The following is a 19,898-nucleotide window of genomic DNA, read 5'->3' as shown; positions in this document are numbered from 1 at the left end:
AGGGCATCTTGGAAACCATTGGCCTGTACCAGCTGGAAAGGTAGGACTTCTTCGGAATCAGCGATCTGTGGATATCGTCTTCACGTCTGGCGAGGCGCCACTCTGAAACGTCTCCCGTGGGGTGGATCAAAGGCGGGTGTCATTAAAACCAGGTACGCAGCAGAATTGGACCTAAAGGAGGTTGGCCTTTCAGGCGAAGACCTCGAATAGGCAGTAGTATTGTAATAGCCTTTCCTCTCTCCTGCCTGCTTTACTTCCCGCCTCCTTCCCTTGCACTGGTTACACCAGGTGCTTTCCCCCTCCTCTACACCCCCCCCTTAAACTCTTCGCTCCGGCTCTTCCTTTCATCTTCCGGCCGGCAGACGCTCCTATTTATCCCCCGGCAATCAAGCCAGTGGCGTCACCAGAGGTAACAGTAATGACGAGTGCACCATTAAGGGATGACAGCATTAGAAAGAAGAGGGCAATGGTGAGTTCCCTCCCAGAGCCGGCGCTGCACACTGGAGCGTTCGCATCACAAGGTCATCCCCCCGGCTCGCCCCGTTCGCGGCTCCCCTCCGTCTCGGTAGAAGAAGACTCGGGCGGGAGGGGGGAAAGGCGCCCCGGAGTGGATGGAGGCTTGGGTGGGGTGGGGGTGGGGAAAAGCGCCAGAACGCGAGAGGAAGAACCCGGTTGGGCTGCTTTAAAAGACATCCACGATGGAAACCAGAAAGGAGATGGTGCTGTTTCTGGACGGAGTTCAGCTTGGCCCTCTGGCTGGCCAGAGGGTGTCTAATATGGCAGAGGCCGTGGGGGCCCCGGGCCCGGATCCACAAGACAAGATGATGCCCAGGATTTGCTTGAGTTCTAGAGCTGCCTCCTTGTCTTCCCGAGGAAATGGAGGAGCGGGAAGAGGTGCAGGAGGAGAAGAAGAGGAAGAGGAGGAGGAGGAAGAAGAGGAGGAGGTGGAAGTCCTACCAGCGCCAGGGACCGTGCCAGAGAACCGCTCCGCGGCAGCAGCGCTTCTTTCTGCTAATCAGCAGAACCCCCTCCACCGCCTTCCCCCCACCAAAGCCCCCCAAAGCAGTTCCGACACCGAATCGGATTTCTATGAGGAAATCGAGGTGAGCTGCACCCCGGATTGCGCCCCTGACAACGCGGAATACCACCTCCAGCACAGCAAAGGTACCCGACCCCTCCCCGCTTCCCTTCTCTTGAACTCCCCGGGGAGACCCATCTGGATTCGCAGCTGGGTGGGACGGGACAAGACTAGCGCTGCTGTTTGGCTCAGTCCTCAGAGCGCTTCAAAGCGGCGACTGGCAGCCGGTTGTTCAGTCTGGCTTAGGTGATTTCTGGATCGCCGCCTGCGTTTTATTTTCTTCCCCTCCCTCTTTGAACTGCCCTCTCCCGGTCTCCAAATCCTGAGGCTTGGTGGCTTCCATCTCTAATTGCCCACCAAGAGGCATCTGCAATAAGCCACACACATCTCCCCCTTTGAAGTCTAACGACATGTTACCGGAGGACGTGAAATCGCATCCTCGCTGCAACAAAGAATTAAAAGCTTTGCAGAATTCCCGCTCCCCGAAGCTTAGACTTTGATTGCAATAAATCCCCCAGAAGCTTCTCTTTCTTTCCCTATTGCTGTGCCTAGCACCTTCTTGATGCTCCCTCCTTCCAAGATTATAGGACTACGTGGTGCCCCCTGCCCCCTTCCTATTGCCGCGGAACAGGAAAGGAAAGCTTCCTTCTTCACATTTCACAGCAAGATCAAAAGCATCCAACCGCTCCTGCCGGCCGTCCTGTCCAAAGGCTGTGTTGCAAGGAAGCAGGCGAGCAATTTTCTCTAGCAAATTGCAGGATGCCTGGACGAATGAAGAAGCAATCACAGCACAGGCGACATCGTTCACGCACCTTCTCTCCCTCCGACAGAAAGACCGAGGTCTCTTTCTCTTTCACTCCCCCTCCCCCTTCTCTCTTTCTTTCTCTCTCTCTCTCTCTCCTCCTTGCCCCCCTTTTCTCAACTGCACACCCTGCAGTTCTCACGTCCTCTTGGCAGGTTTGTCCGAGGCTCCAATTGCTCTTCACTTCCCTGTCTTGTGGCGCCACTTCGGAAATGGCTGTGGGATTTAATGCCTTTGGTCTCAGGAGGACACCCTGAGAATCGTCTGCAATGGAAAGCAAAAGTCCGGGATCGAGGGCCTTTCCATCCCCTCCCTGCTTTTCTCTTCCTTTCCTAAACCCCCAACCCTAGGCGCCTTCTGTGAAAGGGATGCCCAGAATGAAAGCTCCTGTTTTGCTTCTGAGAATTTCTTTCACCTGGAGCTTTTTTGGGGGGAGGGGGGAGAGACGGACGCGATTCCTTATAAAGAAACCGAAAAAAGACCAGATGCGTGTAGCTGGCGTTGTAGACATGTTTCTCTTATCGCGGAGAGCTTGGCAGTGGCGGAGGCTTGGAGAGGGACGTGCCAGCCTCGTTCAGTCTCTTTACCAGGCTCCAAATGTTGCCGGCTGGAGTGCCAGTTCTTTCCCGTAATAGAAAAGGGGAATCCGAGAGGGATCCAGTGCCATTCCTTTACAATATGTTCTGTAATGCACTACAATGTGTGTAATCCAATGTAGACCCTGCCTGTCTTGTTCACTGGTGTTCTCTATATGTGTTTGAAGATGGACTCTTCTGTGTCTTCACTTCCAGAATGAGGCTATCGCAACACAAAACACAGACAGGTGAGGGCACTTATTGTAGCATAAACTTTTCAGATCCATTGGATCAGGTGCAGGATAACAATGATGACGATTTCCCTTTTCTTGGCAAGAAGGGATGTAGAAGCTTTTAAAACATCCCCCCCCCATTGGATGTGTATGTGGGGGGGAGATATCTCGGACTTTTATTCCGCTCTTACAAGTTCCTCTCAATTGCAGGTGCTACCAAATAAATGTTAGAGAAAAGCTTGCCATTCTTTCCGCTTCCGGAAAGGAGTTTACAGACCAGAAGTGCCTTTGCGTCCAAGTGGACGCCGGGATACGTCCCTCCTCAGGTCTCCTGACACGTTGGCTTTAAACGAGGAGCCTTTCGTTGCATCGGATTGCTTTGCATCGGATGGCAGTCTCGGTGCCAGAAACTAGTGTGATTTGTGAATAAAACGTGGCCAGGAAAAGGGAAAATGCAATTTACGGTAAACTGTGTCCGGTAGATTTTAGGGTAATTTATTCCAGAGTGTGGGCCTGGGTTTGTGGATTCATATGCGCAATCCCACAAAATGGGATTGGCACTGAATAACTCTGTATCCTCAATAGAAAAACGGGCAGAAAAACAGGGTACATGTTCAAGTGGAGACAATTAATTCGATTTATTCCTCGGAAGGTATTTTTAGGCTTGTAACTTGAAAGGCGGAGAAGAAAAGCAGATAGGAAAATTTGGCCTCTAGATACGGTATTCGGTGGGCATCACTGGGTGGTCACCAAGGAATTCAAATAACTTTTCTTCCTTCCTGGAATATAACGCTTGATTAAATGCAACTCATAGGTTGTCCAAGCCTTGAGAGTAAAACCCATTCAATCAAAGATATTTAGCGTCCGAATAAACGTGCCTGCAGCCAAATCCAGTGATTGACGGGGCATGCGATTTATATCTGAGCAGCGCAATTTAATAAGGCTGAGGATTGAACTGGTCATCGTGCTGCCCGCATTCCCCAATCAACCTGTTGTCAGACAAGCTTGTTTTTATTCATTAGCTATTCGTTTTTATTTATTCACTATTCATGTGCACTATATATATATGTATATATATAACACTTTGTATTCCTAGATTAAAGGCCTGCCTGGGTCCCGCATCTTCAGAAGTCGAGGAGACTAACTTGCTTTATTTCAAACGTGGTGAAGCAGCCCTGTCAACTCTCCAGGGTCTCTTCAATAGTACTCGAGAGGAGCCCCCTGTCCTGAGCCTCTGGTCTCAAGGGCTGTCCTATTGCCCGAATTGGTGTGGGAGGGGGATGAATTAGAAATGGGGTGGTGGTGGGAACATCGTCAGAGCTCCAGCTGTCTTTCTCCCTCTGGATGGCTTCCTCTCTACTCTCCCCTGCAGGTCAGTGCTCGGATACTTCAGCAGGGAGCCCTAGCAGCGAAGGCGATCTCTCCAAGGGCAGCGGTGGTACTGGCAGCGTTGGAGGAGGAGGTGGAGGTGGTGGAGCAGGTTCTCAGGGGTCGCTGGCCTGCAGTGCCAGCGATCAAATGCGCCGTTATCGCACCGCCTTCACCAGGGAGCAGATAGCCAGGCTGGAGAAAGAGTTTTACCGGGAGAATTACGTATCCAGACCCAGGAGATGTGAGCTGGCCGCCGCCTTAAACCTACCCGAAACCACCATCAAGGTAGGTTTGCATGTATATTTGGCCAAAACCCAGGAAACCTCCCTGGATTTCGGAGCATTTCCACGTGTCTGGGACTTTGACCCTTCCTAAGTCCTCTCCATTCCCCCCCCACCCCCTAGTTCCCACTGTCAAATCGTTTCAAAAGCTGTACTCTTTCTTGGTCTTGGTTGGTCTTGATCCGCCATTGTAAATGGTTGATTTCACCTCGGGATACGTAGACGGTTTCCTAGCTCTGCAGCGGTTTCTTTTTGGAAGATGATGAACTAGTTGGTAAATAAGTCTCGTTTCTCCCTTCAGTGAAACTTCTTTCCGGGTGGGTGTGACCAGGTCTACAGCTATAGGGAGTAGGTCTACAGTCCCCTTAGGGGACTGTTTCTTAGGGACTTAATGTCAGCCACTTCCAAAAATCAGTTCCATGTAGGGCAAAGTGCTTAAGATGATGGCCAGGAAGCTCATGAATCCTCGCCAACGCTGTATTTTGAGTACACCTTAACTCTCCCTTCCCCCACACCACCGAACATCCACTTGTTATCTGGCTTGCTGAAATCAATAACACTGCATTTAAACTAAAACGTCAGGCTTTAGCCATTAGAATGGAAACATTCTAATGCCTATTTTAAGTGGCTTAAATAATATCTGTATCATTACATAAAGTAGCAGTTGAACAGATTTATTGGGGAATAAGCACCTTAAAACTAAGGAGATTTCCTAGGTAATCTTATAGGTAGGATTTACTTACTTTTTGCCTATCTCTCCTGAAACAGAATTGCCTAATTTGAACCTCTCTGGGTGCACCTTAAAGATATTAAATCATTTTCAGCGCATTCGTATTAAGGAATTTCCTGTACACTTGGGCAGGCTGTCATTGAGGCTGTTAGCTTAACTGCACATCTTAGACATGAGAATTGTCTGAAAGATGCTGGACATATTTTAGCAACGACTAAAAACTGGCAGAAAAGAAAGAAGAGAAAGGCACACAGGAAGCAATCTTGCTAATAAGCACTACTACCTATTATTACTGTTATTATTACAATTATTATCAAAATACCATTGATCGCTACTTATGTAGGTGTAAAAAAAGAATATTTTTGTGCATATTGTGGAAGAGTATAATAACAGTATATAATCTATGGATGTTCCAGGGGAAACTTATTTTTCCATACCTCATATTAGTCTACTGATCTGCACTTCTCCCATGTTTTTCACTCATTTATTCCATTCACAATAATTTTGTTTTATTTCTATTTAAATGTGTGGGCCACAAACAATTCCAATTCTTGATAATTGTGCAGATCTGGCAAGTACATTATCAATAAATATAACGAAACCTCCCAGCTTGATTTTTAAAGGTACTGTGGGAGAAAATGCTGGGCAGACAAGTTCCACACCATCGAAATCTTGAATGTCATCAGTAGCCAGAGGCAGCTGCCCCCCTAGTCTATGCCTGACGTTCCCCAGATGAATCTTTCCCCAGCCTCCGGGAAAGATGTCGAGCTGGGGCATGGAGTGGAGGGTTGTGGCGGGATCCCAGCCTTGCTGGCGACTCAGACCTTCCTTTGCTTTGCCTGTCTGTCCCCCACCCAGGTGTGGTTCCAGAATCGGCGGATGAAAGACAAGAGGCAGCGCCTGGCCATGACTTGGCCCCATCCGGCGGATCCAGCATTCTATACCTACATGATGAGCCACGCGGCGGCCACCGGCAACTTGCCCTACCCCTTCCCTTCCCACCTGCCCCTGCCTTATTATTCCCACATGGGCCTCGGAGCCGCTTCGGCTTCGGCAGCAGCCGCCCCTTTCAATTCCCCGCTGAGGCCGCTGGACACCTTTCGCGTCCTCTCCCACCCATACCCGCGACCAGAACTGCTGTGCGCCTTCCGACATCCCTCTCTCTATGCCGGCCCGACCCACGGGCTGAGCGGTGCCGGAGGGAGCCCCTGCTCCTGCTTGGCTTGTCACGGCAGTCAGACGACCGGGCTAGTCCAGCGGCCTTCGGGATCGGACTTTAGCTGCTCGGCCACCACCCGGACGGACTCATTTCTCACGTTTACACCTTCGGTGCTGAGCAAGGCCTCCTCGGTCCCCCTGGACCAGCGCGAAGAAGTCCCTCTGACCAGATAAAGGACCCATCTCAGGTTGCGTTTTTTTCCTCCTGCCCTCCCCGTCCCGGCCGCCCTCCTTCCCAGAGACCACCAGGTCTGTGATCGCTCCTCTCCTAGTGTTTAATCCCGTCAATCAGTGGACATCAACGAATGGAAACAACCCCTCCCCCGAAAATAAGGCTGGAAGATAGGGAAGATTTCTAATGCGCACAAATCCGCGGAAGAACCTTGACCAAAGAGGGACTTGGCGGATTATTTCCCAAAGATGGGGATAGGATTGGGGGGGGGGGGGTTGTCATTTCTGCTACAGGAAAGCCAAGGGGGGGGGGTGTCTCCAGCCTATCTGGACAGATGCTCATTAAACCACGGCGTCAATACTTTATGCATAACCTTATATGTGACTAAAAGGGAAATACTTGAAAGAAGAAATTGTTGATCCTTAAAAAAAAGTGTATGTCTGATGAAAGTAAAGATTTATTCTTTGCCAGATTAAAAAGAAAAAAGAATGCAAAAGAAGGGCCTTTGTGGATTTGCGATAGTGTCAATCTGTTTCTACGGCTTTTCTTCCTCTCTTTAGTCCGACAACCTTTAAAAAGTAACAACTCTGAACTATACATTTTTAAAAAGTTAACTCTTGGAAATCTTAGCTCCACACATGCATATAGGCATAGACCTTCTGTGCACCAGCTGAGTAAGTGTGGAGGGAGGGGGAGAGGGAGGAAAGTGAGAAAGAGGGAGTCGACACAGGGAACCCAGAGGGATTAAAGCTATTTGTCCTTTAAAATAACAGCGTTCTACTGTCAGGCGCTGAATTGTGACCACACGGACCAAATTAGCAAGTGATGTATATGTAGTGGGGAAGGCTTGCACAGGCGGGCGCGCGCGCGCGCGCACACACACACCCTTTTGAGAAGGGAATCAGCTGCAAGGCTAATATTCGTAGGACAGAGCCATCGTGGCTGCCAAACACTAACAAGCCGCCAAGGGAAGAGATTAAACGACAGGAAGCGGGATTCTTTTCTCCCGCAATCACTCAATCACTGGTCTGCAAATGAAAGCTGAATCTGTTTCCTTCTCCTTCCGGGTTTAATTTCAGTTTCCCAACAATCTTTGGGTTTAGAAGTGATTTTCTGCCTCTATATTATTCATTGTATTTGTTATTGTAATTTCCTTTTTTCCATATGTGACATACATCCTGCCCCCGCCCCCCATTCCTGGGTATGTTATACGTTTTTTCTTCTTCTATCTCAATGATATTACCCCCAGCTCCTTAGGTTACCTGTTTTTGATTGATAGAATGACAGCCCTCCACATTTAATACTGAATAACAATTTTACTGAACCCAAAGACTTACAAATTGGCTGGCTTTTTTTCCTTCTTGCTTAATTGGGACCACGAAGAATGATATAAAATACTTGAGTTAATTAACAAATTTAAAATCATTGCATTATTTTAAAAGGTATATTATACATTGAAACAAAAGCAGGACATTACTTGCAGTAGAACAGAAAATTTAAAAACGTTTTTTGGAATGCAGTATGCCCAATAAATTATTTCGTTTTGATTTCAAAAATAATTGAAATAGAGGGAAAATGTTTGAGAGATTGGTGACAGGAAGGAAGGAAGGTAGATTGATGACAGGAAGGAAAAAAGGTAGCTATTTGGACATACACTGCTAATTTATGACAAATCTCCAAGGAAGTCATGAGGCCTCAATAATTTACAATCCAAATCCATCAGTGAAGTAAACCTGATACCAGCTAGAATAAAAGGTCTACAATGGAAATAGGTTTTAGGAAAATCACTGGATTAAAAAACCTGATCCTTTAACAATGTTAATGTATGAAAGCAACGTTTTTGCCATTTTGTTGGAAATCTTTGGGGTTAATTGCTAGGCTTTCCGATAACCTATTGGAAGTGGAAATATCTTTGTTCTTCTAAAAACATACTCACTAATTCTTGTGAGAAATTCCACTTTAGCACACTGATCAAGGAAACATGACAATGGGAAGAACCTATTCATTTCAATGGACCCACGGCCAGGAGAATTTCCTTGTCTGGGAAATCCTTCATTTTATCTTAAAACTGCATTAGTTTCTAAAGACAAGGAAGGATGAACCAACTTTTTGGAGCCTTTTATGTCAAGAAAGGTTCGTGGCTCATTCTAAAATCTAAATACCTGACAAATTATTCTCCCCAAGCAAATTGAAAGATGTCAAACTCAAAAGAGTAAAAAGAAAATGAACGAAAATAGAAACAATTATTTTATGTAATCGGTATTATTAAAATTACTTAAAGCACAATATCCTAAACAAATAAGTATGCAAACCATAAGATTAACCTCAAACGTACTGAAAATTCTCTAGACGCCTAGACTGATGAAGAGGAATAAATCCCACAAAAAATCAGTTATGAGTAAAAGTAGTTAACTTTTGGGGTGCAAATTAATTTCTTTTGGGGTTAATTTGGGGTGCAAATTAAGTTCTAGATCAGGGATGAAAATATATTGAGCTCCCATCTCTAGAACTTCCAAACTTCTAAGGCCGAAATGCTTGACCAAAGAGGGGGAACGCAGATTTAAGTTAATGTCTTTCTGCAGTTTTTCTTTCGCCTTCTGTTTCGGTTGGGGATAATGGGAATTATAATCCAACCGAGTTGCATCGTTTTATGAGAGCTGTATAGAAGAAATAAAATTAAGAGGGTTTCTATCTACCCTCCTTTTTTGAGGGGATAGGAGAGCTTGGAAATCTCGATATGTTAATCATAGTGGTACAACGGGAAAAGGTTGTCCTTCTGTTGACCAAATATTTGCTCATCGGTTTGTCAGGGTCCTTCTTTAGATAATAGGTAAAGACTTTAAACCCTCAGAAATATTGATCAGTCTAATTTCAGCAAAAAAGTTTCAGCTCTGAACTTCAGCTTTAACCCCTTTGCTCAGATCAACATTCTTTTGTCATCCCGGTATCCTGAAGTCACCTTCCAAGGAAAGTCCACACATCAGGAAAGGTAGGAAGGTTGTCTTCGACAAGCCCAAAAATGTTCACATGTCATCTGTCTTATTTTTCAATTAAGAGTGATAACGAAGGCTGTAAATTCCTCATAGAAAGTATCTTGGTTATCCCCCCCCCCCCCAATCTTATAAGCAAATAGCACAGAGTCCAAATATATGGGCGACAGCTCCCATAGATTCAACCAGCTTCCTTGGGATTGATGGTAGATGTCGTTTGGTGCATTTGGAAGATGCTGGAGGGTTCTCAAAATCTTAGATGCGTGAGTTTCGATTTCCAGAATTCCCCACAGAATATCGAAAGTCTGCATGACTACATAGAAATGTCCACACTTCCAAAAATTGCGAACTTTGAGAGACCCTGTTCTATTGTGAAAGGCCAGTGTACCAAATCCCAAAATTCCTTCCGCACCATCCAGGTATCAATACTCGACAAGGCCCCATGCGAATCAACTTCCTCCGCGGACCGATTTGAGGACCAGGGGGGGGGGAGTTTAAAAGAGACGCCCTTTCATTCTCCAAATGGGCGGTTTCGTCCTGAAGTGTCAATTCCGCCTCAGGCAAATCTAGGTGATTTCTTAACCACTTTGATGAGTCAAATAATTACAGGATTGCTGTGCCAAGCATTGCGTTCTAACCGGGGGAGACTCGGGAAAGTCTCAGCTTCCCCGAGAAGCTGAAATTCACATTGCCTACATATGGAGGGGGAGAGGGGAGGGTGGCGGAGTGAGGGATGGGAGAGAGAGGGGGGAGAGGGGGAGGGGGAGGGGGAGAGGGGGAGGGAGGGAGGGAGGGAGGGAGGGAGGGAGAGAGAGAGAGAGAGAGAGAGAGAGAGAGAGAGAGAGAGAGAGAGAGAGAGAGAGAGAGATTGGTATAAGGGAGACCAAGGGGTCTAAAGTATTGTGGTATATATAGTATTAGAGATAATACAGTCTGTAGTATTCCTGTATTATCATTTAGGCACGAAACCATATCTACGTGTTTGGGCCAGTCATACCTTTAGTGCCCTAGGAAAAAGGCAAGGACAAATCGCCCCTTCCCCCATAAATATTGCCAAGAAAGCTGCGTGGATTTCTCTGGATAATCTTCAGGAGTGGCTCCAAAACACAAAGCATGCATGCATGCATGCATGTATGTGTACACCCACACTATCAGCCTCCGTCATGTCGCCATTGTCGTTTCAAGGGACACCTTTCGATCTTTTCCACCCTACCAGGGATGACGCACCGCCTCCCCCACCTTGGTCAGGGGGCAAAGATTGCGGAGCCCAGGTAAACAGGCTGCGAGGGGGCGGCGATGCCAGGCGTATTTTCACTTAATAGGGAGAGAAAATGAGGTGTCTGAAGCGATATTGGAAACTACAAGATCGATGATCCGCCCTGTGTCCAATCAGCAGCCTTTAATTGACTGTATTTTCTAGGTAATTGAGCCACTCTGCCTCTAAATTGAAGTGGAAGATATAACAATACATCTTTCTCCCAGGAATTACTCATTACTTCATAATGAAATTTTTCTTTTGCTCCTTCTTCCTCTTTCTTGGCAAGAGCTTCCAGGAGGAAAATGCAGAGATAGCGAGGTGTAGGAAAAAATATTCTTGCGGGGGGGAGGGGGGCGGGATGTAGAAGGCCGGCAATAATGGGAGCGGTGGTTTCACGCGACTGAAGGGAACCGGCCTGGGGACGTTGGGAGTATGAAAGAGGGGGGTTTGGTGAAGGAAACTCGGGGAGAACTTGAAAGTCTGAGAGTGAGGTGGGTGGATGAGCGCGTTTGTATATAAGTCACGTATCGAGTCTTTTTCAGCCTTCAAAATACTCCCAGACCCCACGAAATCTGAAATGACTTTTTCTCCGGAGGGCAAGGGGGAGGGGAGGGTTGGTGGGAGTCCAGCCACAGCATTTCGGAGCTGAATTTGGGGAATCACAATCAGGAGGTTGTGAATTCGAGCCTAGATAGAGGCAGATGTAGGGTCTCCTGCTTGAGTAGGGGGTTGGACTAGATGACCTGCAAGGTCCCTTCCAGCTCTGTTAATCTGTAAAGGCTCAGCCCAGATCAGCACCGGGAGGAAAGTGAGACTGCTCGCTGCCTGCCTGCCTGCCTGCCTTCCCTCCTCCTCTTTCCTTCTCAAGCTACTCGTCTCCCGGCCCCGCCTCTGTGCCACTTGCCAGCCAGCCCGGCTCGTCTCCAACAGGCCAGCGGCGGGTTGTTAGCGGGTGATTGATTGCCTTATTAAAGCGTGTTCTTGTAAGTGTGACCGAAGGGATTGCACTGCATATGTTATAAATAATGCTCATTTTAAGCAAGTGAGGGAAGGGAAAGCGAGCAGGCGAGACACGGGTCAGCACTCAATAATCCCACCGACCGAGTCGACCTGGAGGGGCGAAAAGGGGGCAGGCTCTGATCGGGAGACCGAGACTTCCCTTCCCATCAGGCTTGCCGGACTCTCTTCATTCTCGCCCGAAAGTCGGCAGCTGGAAGGAAGGGCCTGCTTACCCTAAGGATGTTTTTGTTCCCGGAAGGTCTATAATTGGGGACTCGTCACCCTTGTTTAACTCCGAATTGATTTCTTTCCAGGTGAAGTGGACTGTGAGCGCAGCAAGAAAGCAGATCCGTAGTGGTCGCTGTGAACCAAGAGTAGAAATCATGTTGCTGCTTCGCATCACTTTGGAGGGATACGCATCTATTTTTATTACTTTTACAGTAATAAAAATATTTAAACAACTGCAATTGGGCGAAAGATCCCGCCCAAAATAAGTGTTCGTAGTGACTCGAATAAATGATTCTTTCCATTCTGGGTGCAAAGGGTGATTGGGGACTCCCTACAGGATTCCTCCCGTTCAAGGGCCTATTGTGCAACCAGTGGAGAAACACAGTGACATGCGAATCAGTAACAGAAAGAAGGCCCGAAATGAATGGTTTATTCAGGATCGGTTTTCTGTAGCCCTTCTTTGCACTCCTAAAATCCCCCCCCCATGCCCAGTGGTTAGCAGTTGGGCGGCAGCTGCACCGAAGGAGAGTGCAGGGGTATCCCTGAGAAAGGGAGTTTCTCCTTCCCATTATTTTCCTGCACTCCACCTCCCTCTCACTCTTTAGTTGCATTGTTTTAATCCGAAATGGAACCACTGCAGACATTAGCCACCATATGCCGAGCTAAATGCGCCTAGTCTTGTCTATCATCCTGGCAAGTGTGTGGGAGATATCAAGGTTAGCTGTTCCCTTTTCATTGCCCGTAATGACAACTCAGAGTGTCCTTTGGGAGGGGCAAGGGGCCTATTCAGCAAAGCCAGATTTGGGAGGAAGGGGCATGTAGTAAGGCCAGCGGGGCTGGTTTTCCAGTGCAAAAGAAAGTGAACTAGGGATCTAAAGACAGGAGCTAAAACTGTTAAGCCTACAGTCTGTTAAGCTTATTATCTTCTGCTATCTTCCCTAACTGGAAATTGAGCAAATGATCTTTCTTCAGATCCTTAATGTGTGCCTGAAAGTATTATCCTTCCAGTAAAATAATCCAATCCACGTTCCAGACTGTTGATGTGCAGTCAATGCAAAGGCAAATGAAGGACTAAATATACAATATGGAGAAGGAGAGCCAGATACTAACTCCTAAATTATTTTTCCCAATAATTTTGATAATTAGCTGGAGAACCTGAGTATAAAACCCTCTCCCTGACTTCTATTGACAGATTAATTATTTGGGGCCAGTTCCCAGTATTTCAGGATTAAATCAAATTGATCTAGCAAAAAGATTCTACCTAGATTCCACAAGAGGAAAATTATCTACTATTACTGTACACAAAACAAATGTGGGTTTGGGTTTTTTTGTACAGCAAGAACATAAGATGGTCCAACTTTTCAAGGTGTTTATCTTAGAGAAATAGGTTCAATGCCACTGATTGAAATTTATGTATTAGCTTGGTTAGGAATCTAAGCAAGTGTTGGATCAGATTACTACAGATAGTGCTTGATTTACAACAGTTTGTTTAGTGACTGTTCAAAGTTACAACAGCACTGAAAAAAGTGGCATGTCAATTTTTCACACTTATGACTCTTTCGGCATCCCCATGGTCACATGATTTGTATTTGGATGCTTGACAACTGACTCACATTAATGATGGTTGCAATGTCCTGATTGTCCCGGAGTCATGAGATTTCTCTTTTGCGACCTTCTGACAAGCAAAGTCAATGGGGAAATTAGATTCACTTAACAACCGTTACTAATTTAAGAATTGCAGTGATTCACTTAACAAATGTGGTGAGAAAAGTCATAGAATAGGGCAAACTTCCCTTAATAAATTTCTCAGTGACATACATTTTGGATTCAATTGTGGTCATAAGTTGAAGAGTAGTTTGTAGTTTGATGAGAGACCATCAAGGGATACTACAGCTACATGATAGTGTGGAAGGAGGAACACTACCATAAGCTGCCCCTGTAATTGACCCTCCCCCCCAAAAAAACCACCCCTAGATATCCATGAAATCACTAGGAGAGAAGCTTCATAGCAGAGTTTTTCAAACATAACTCTTTACGGTGAATGGATTTCAATGCCCAGAATCCCCCCAGCAAGCATGACAATTCTTAAGTTGCGTAAAAAACACTGTGTTTATAGAAAAACAGGAAAAAAAAACATTTTTCTTGAAAATAACCTATTATAATCAGCTAATCCGGTTTGCACCTTGGTTTTAGTCTAGACTGAGAAATGTAACATTATTCTCCAAAAGATAATGGCAGATCACTTTGGTATGACACAAGTAAGTCCCTGAAATCACCCTGAGTGGAGCTGGATGAAAGGACCTTTTCCTAGTAATTAATTTGTGTTATCAGGCAGAAATCTCTTCAATAAATTTCTTCAGGAAAGGGTTCAGGCCAAACATGGTTGCTTATCTGCTCTGAAAGAAATCAGAAAATGGCAATACATAAGCATGTTTGGAGTTTGAAACCTTTAACTCAAAATGGGCCAAAGACCTGTTTGTTGAAAAAGGTTTGAGGTTAGGGTTATTCTACTTTTCCTAAGTGTCTTTCCAGTTTGGAGATTTACCACACGTAGGTTCTTGTTGCACACTTTTATTATGTATCTCACCAAAATCTAAACTCTGCAGAGCTCATAAGATCTTCTCCATAGCCATGCAGAAAATTCACTCAATGGTTTTCTTTCAGCAGCGGGAGGGGGGAGAAAAAGAGGCTGCTTTGCTTGTGGAGAACAAGATTGCCACTTAAAATATAATATGAAAGCAGTAAGCAATTATTTAAAAGAAGGCTGTTTAGAAAAATATTTGTATTTATTGCAGCTGCTTGATTGGCCTCGTTAAAGCTTGGAGAGCACTTAAATTGTGTGACAATCTCATTTAAATCCAGCATCGTTCCAGCAGGATGAGGCGCCTGAATAGACCAATCACTCTATAATGATGATGAATGAGAAATTAATTCAGATACAAGCGAGACAATTTAGACCTTCATCTGTTTAAATAGCCTTTCAAGATTATTCGCAACTGCAGGTCACAGATTTAATCAATTGTCCAATCTTGTGAAAGTCATATCCCTTTGCAACTTCATTGAGATTATTTATAGAGGAACACGAGACCAAAAAAAACAAGCCAAAATGAAGTGAGGATGGTATTAAAGGATTGGGGGGCTTTGAGGCAAACCTCAAATTGTCCCCAATCTGAAACTTCCACTTTGGTGGGCTACCTTGCCCATTATCCCCCTCCTGTCAGCTGATAGTAGGCATTCTACTCCAAGATGTTCAAAAGGTGCCAAGGTGTAGAACATTTGATTACGAACCCACAAACCATATTTGGATGGATTAAAATTGGGAACTTTTCTTGGTGGGAGTGCCCTCACAGTGAACTCAAAAGAACCAAAGATGGACACCACAATAAGCCCCACCTGATCAAGGTGCATAATTAGACCCAGCCAAAGTGAGGTGCAGAAGTAGGTTGGGGAACGGCAGATTAGACCCTGATAGAGACCACAACAGTAAGGAAGCTCCTCGTGTGACGTCACACGCTGCAAACTTACTCTACCTTCCAGATTGTTTTTAACCACGTGGACAACATCTGAAGAGAGTTTCCAACACCAACGTTTATTTCAGAGTCCACACAGTGCTTTTACCACCCTAGTTTTCTGCAAATAATCAGTGGGACTTACTCCCATAAGAGGACACAGGATTTCAGCCTATAATTAATAGGTCCCTCACGGTATTAAGAACTCTTACCAGGAAAACATTTCCATTAACATTAATAAGGCCTACTCTGTCCCTAAGATGATATCATTGGATTTAAACAGTGATCCCCGAATGTCACCATTTTATAAATATTTGTGGGGGAGATAAATTCCATTGTTTTCTTCGCAATTTATGAATCACATTGACTAGAAATAAATGTTATTCCAGATTCTTCATTCAAAACAAATTGCTCAGAGCAGTTTTACCCTGCTTCAATTGGGGGGGGGGGGAATGAGCACAGAGAACAGCCAGGGCCAGAAGAGAAAGTTTTAGCAAGCTTTCCCTGATAAAAAGGTAGTCTTTTTCCATGTAATAAAAGTGCTAGGAACACAATGTTAGGTTAGATCCATCCATTCATCCATCATCTATCATACATCTAGCTACCATATAATTCATCTATCTATTATCTATCTATCTATCTATCTATCTATCTATCTATCTATCTATCTATCTATCATCTATCTATCTATCTTCCTATCTATCATTGTTTTGTTTTGTTTTTTTTAAATTGGATTTATATGCCACCCTTCTCCCAAAGGACTCAGGGCAGCGTACAACATTAAAAAACACACATCCCAAAAGTTGATAAGAAATTAAATACATATCCATCATCTATCTATCATCTATCTATCTATCATCTATCTATCATCTATCTATCTATCTATCTATCTATCTATCTATCTATCTATCATCTATTTATCTATCTATCATCTATCTATCATCTATCATCATCTATCATCATCTATCATCCTATCTATCATCTATTTAGGTATCATCTATCTAGCTATTATCTATCTAGTTATCATCTATCTTCTATCATCCACTTAACATCTATCTTTCATCTATCTATCTATTTATCCATCCATCCATCATCCTATCTATCATCTACCTACCATCTATCTATCATCCATCATCTATCTATCATCCATCATCTATCTATCATCCATCTATTAATCATCTACCATCTACCTACCATCTATCTTCCTACCATCTACCTATCATTCATCTCTCCCTCTCTCTCCCTCTCTCCTCCTATCTCTATATCTATCTATCTATCATCTATCTATCTATCTATCTATCTATCTATCTATCTATCTATCATCTATCTATCTATCTTCCTATCTATCATTGTTTTGTTTTGTTTTTTTTAAATTGGATTTATATGCCACCCTTCTCCCAAAGGACTCAGGGCAGCGTACAACATTAAAAAACACACATCCCAAAAGTTGATAAGAAATTAAATACATATCCATCATCTATCTATCATCTATCTATCTATCATCTATCTATCATCTATCTATCTATCTATCTATCTATCTATCTATCTATCTATCTATTTATCTATCTATCATCTATCTATCATCTATCATCATCTATCATCATCTATCATCCTATCTATCATCTATTTAGGTATCATCTATCTAGCTATTATCTATCTAGTTATCATCTATCTTCTATCATCCACTTAACATCTATCTTTCATCTATCTATCTATTTATCCATCCATCCATCATCCTATCTATCATCTACCTACCATCTATCTATCATCCATCATCTATCTATCATCCATCATCTATCTATCATCCATCTATTAATCATCTACCATCTACCTACCATCTATCTTCCTACCATCTACCTATCATTCATCTCTCCCTCTCTCTCCCTCTCTCCTCTTATCTCTATATCTATCTATCATCTATCTATCTATCTATCTATCTATCTATCTATCTATCATCTATCTATCTATCTATCTATCATCTATCTATCTATCTATCTATCATCTATCTATCTATCTATCTATCTATCTATCATCTATCTATCTATCTATCTATCTATCTATCTATCTATCTATCATCTATCTATCTATCACTATCATCCTATAATCTATTTATCATCTTATCTCTCACCTATCTAGCTAGCTATAATCTATTTAGCTATCATCTATATCATCTAGCTACCTAGCTATCATCTAGCTAGCTATCATCTACCTAGTTATTATCTGTCTGTCTGTATGTATGTCTGTCTATCTATCTCTATCCATCTATCATCCCATCTATCATCTATCATCTAGCTAGCTAGCTATCATCTAGCTAGCTATTATCTATATCATCTAGCTAGTTAGCTATCATCTAGCTAGCTATCATCTAGCTAGCTATCATCTAGCTAGCTATCATCTAGCTAGCTATCATCTAGCTAGCTATCATCTAGCTAGCTATCATCTGTCTGTCTATCTAATCTATCTAATCTATCTAATCTATCTAATCTATCTAATCTATCTAATCTATCTAATCTATCTAATCTATCTAATCTATCTAATCTATCTAATCTATCTAATCTATCTAATCTATCTAATCTATCTAATCTATCTAATCTATCTAATCTATCATCTAATCTATCATCTGTCTGTAAAGCAAAAGGTGTAAAGTAGGGCTTCTATTAGAGATAAGCAAAAGGCTAATGCTATAGACATTCTACCCTGGAGCTGTGTTTCTCTATAGTGCCAAAGAAACAGAAGGAGTAGTACGTTTCTGACATTTTATTAAATCATTGAAAAGAAAACATCTGTTTTACTTCCTCTAGCTTAATCTGGTGCAAAAAAAGGAAGAGTATACTTATACTATACACCCCTATAGTAAGTGCTGAAGAAGAGGAGTTTAGCTTGCAACAGGGGGCAAGACTCATGTATCTGCTCAAGTGTGTGTGTGTGTGTGTGTGTGTGTGTGTAAAATTAACCATCATGTCCAAAGGCACAGTCTGCTAGTTTGGAGGAGTGTTGGGTATTATAGGAATACAGAACTCAAGCTAGATGTACTCTCACTGTTTCATTCTTCTAGATTTTGTTCTTGGGAAAATATGTAGCTTCCTTTAAATTATAAGCCACTCTGAGCGAAAGGTGACAGAGAAGCTTTCACAATAAATAACAGGATGGCCCCATATTCTAGCATTTTCCTAGTGTTATAAGTGCAAAAGGATTATTAGAAGATGTTTTTGAGAAACAAACCAGCTTCTTGAATATGTACCAAATGAAACTGGCAAGTCATAGCAAAGAAGGGGCAGTAGTCAAATTTTATAAGGTTAATAAGCATCTTTAAATGCCAATGAACAGAGGTCCAGACAACACAGAGATTGGTTATAGGTCTGTGTAGATCTGATGACGAACATTACTAGGGATGTAGGTCTTTAGCAAAAACTGGCTAACTAGTAGCGGAATCTTAGTAAGTTTGTTATTGGGAACAATCAAACCTTAGATAATGATTACAATGGCTGTATTCAATATGTTAAATTTAAGAAACCAACTTGAGTTCTTGTGGTTAAGAGTCCTTAAAAGACCCCATGCTAGAATATAGGCCATCCTGTTATCCCACTCTTTTGAGAGTAAATTCCATGGAACCTAATGGGGTTGCTTGCAAAGTAGATCTGGAGGAGATTATTCACTATATGTATTTATTTAAAAGCAAACTTAATGTTTTCAAGAAAATGTCGGTATTAGGTTTTTAATAGAAAACCCATGCAAAGAAATCAGTGGAACTCAAAACAAAATATCCTCCAGGTGTGCCTATTCAGAATCTTCCCTTCCCTTCTGCAAACTGGATTATATGTCTGTACTTAGAGCCTGAACCAAAAAGTTTGATGTATAGTACATTTTACTTTGTTCAATAGCTACATTCATACAACGTCGTCCTCCCTGATTTTTAATTATGTTTAATTATGCTCAGTCTGTATCCTTAAATCACATGTACAATGGCAAAAAATCTGGATGGTTACTCATATGGCTGCAAAGAGATATATAAAACTAACCTTAAAAAGTTGTTGGGGGACGACGCTTGCTTGCTGTTAGTAGCATGGATACAGTTTCCTAATTTGCACGAGTCATGAGGCTGGGTGCAATGACAATTTACAATCCAGGGAGCATGTGTTAGATTTATATCCTACCTTTTAGTTTAGAAGCTCAAGGCTACTACATACATAGAACCCTTCTCCTCCTATTTCCCCCCAAACTCCCCTATGAAGTAGATGGCTGGGAGCCACAATGCTAAATTCCCAAATCCCCCAATAAGCTACGCTACCTCAGAATGGAATTTTTCATCTCACTCCAACACTTCAGCCGTTATTTTACGCTAATTTTGCAGAAATATCTGAAGGAAAAGAGTGAAGATGGTGGCCATAATAGTGTGGTTGGAGCTTCACCTGTTTCTATGTGCAGGTGGAGCTTCGATTGCACTACCCCGGGCA

General features: G+C 43.5%; 1 protein-coding gene across 1 annotated transcript; it reads left to right on the top strand.

Moving 5' to 3' along the window:
• Window positions 1–698: 698 nt before the first annotated feature.
• On the top strand, window positions 699–6,462 carry EVX1 (even-skipped homeobox 1; the record flags this gene model as incomplete). The annotated part of the gene is made up of 3 exons (XM_081969940.1): window positions 699–1,164; window positions 4,061–4,344; window positions 5,929–6,462. The coding sequence occupies 3 exons, from the start codon at window positions 699–701 to the stop codon at window positions 6,460–6,462; spliced, it is 1,284 nt and encodes a 427-aa protein (XP_081826066.1).
• Between the last annotated feature and the right edge of the window lie 13,436 nt (window positions 6,463–19,898).

The sequence above is a fragment of the Natrix helvetica genome (assembly GCF_964273705.1).
Source record: "Natrix helvetica genome assembly, chromosome: Z".
NCBI classification, from domain to species: Eukaryota; Metazoa; Chordata; class Lepidosauria; order Squamata; family Natricidae; genus Natrix; species Natrix helvetica.
Note: the sequence above shows the minus strand (reverse complement) of the source record. Positions and strands in the feature narration are given on the sequence as shown.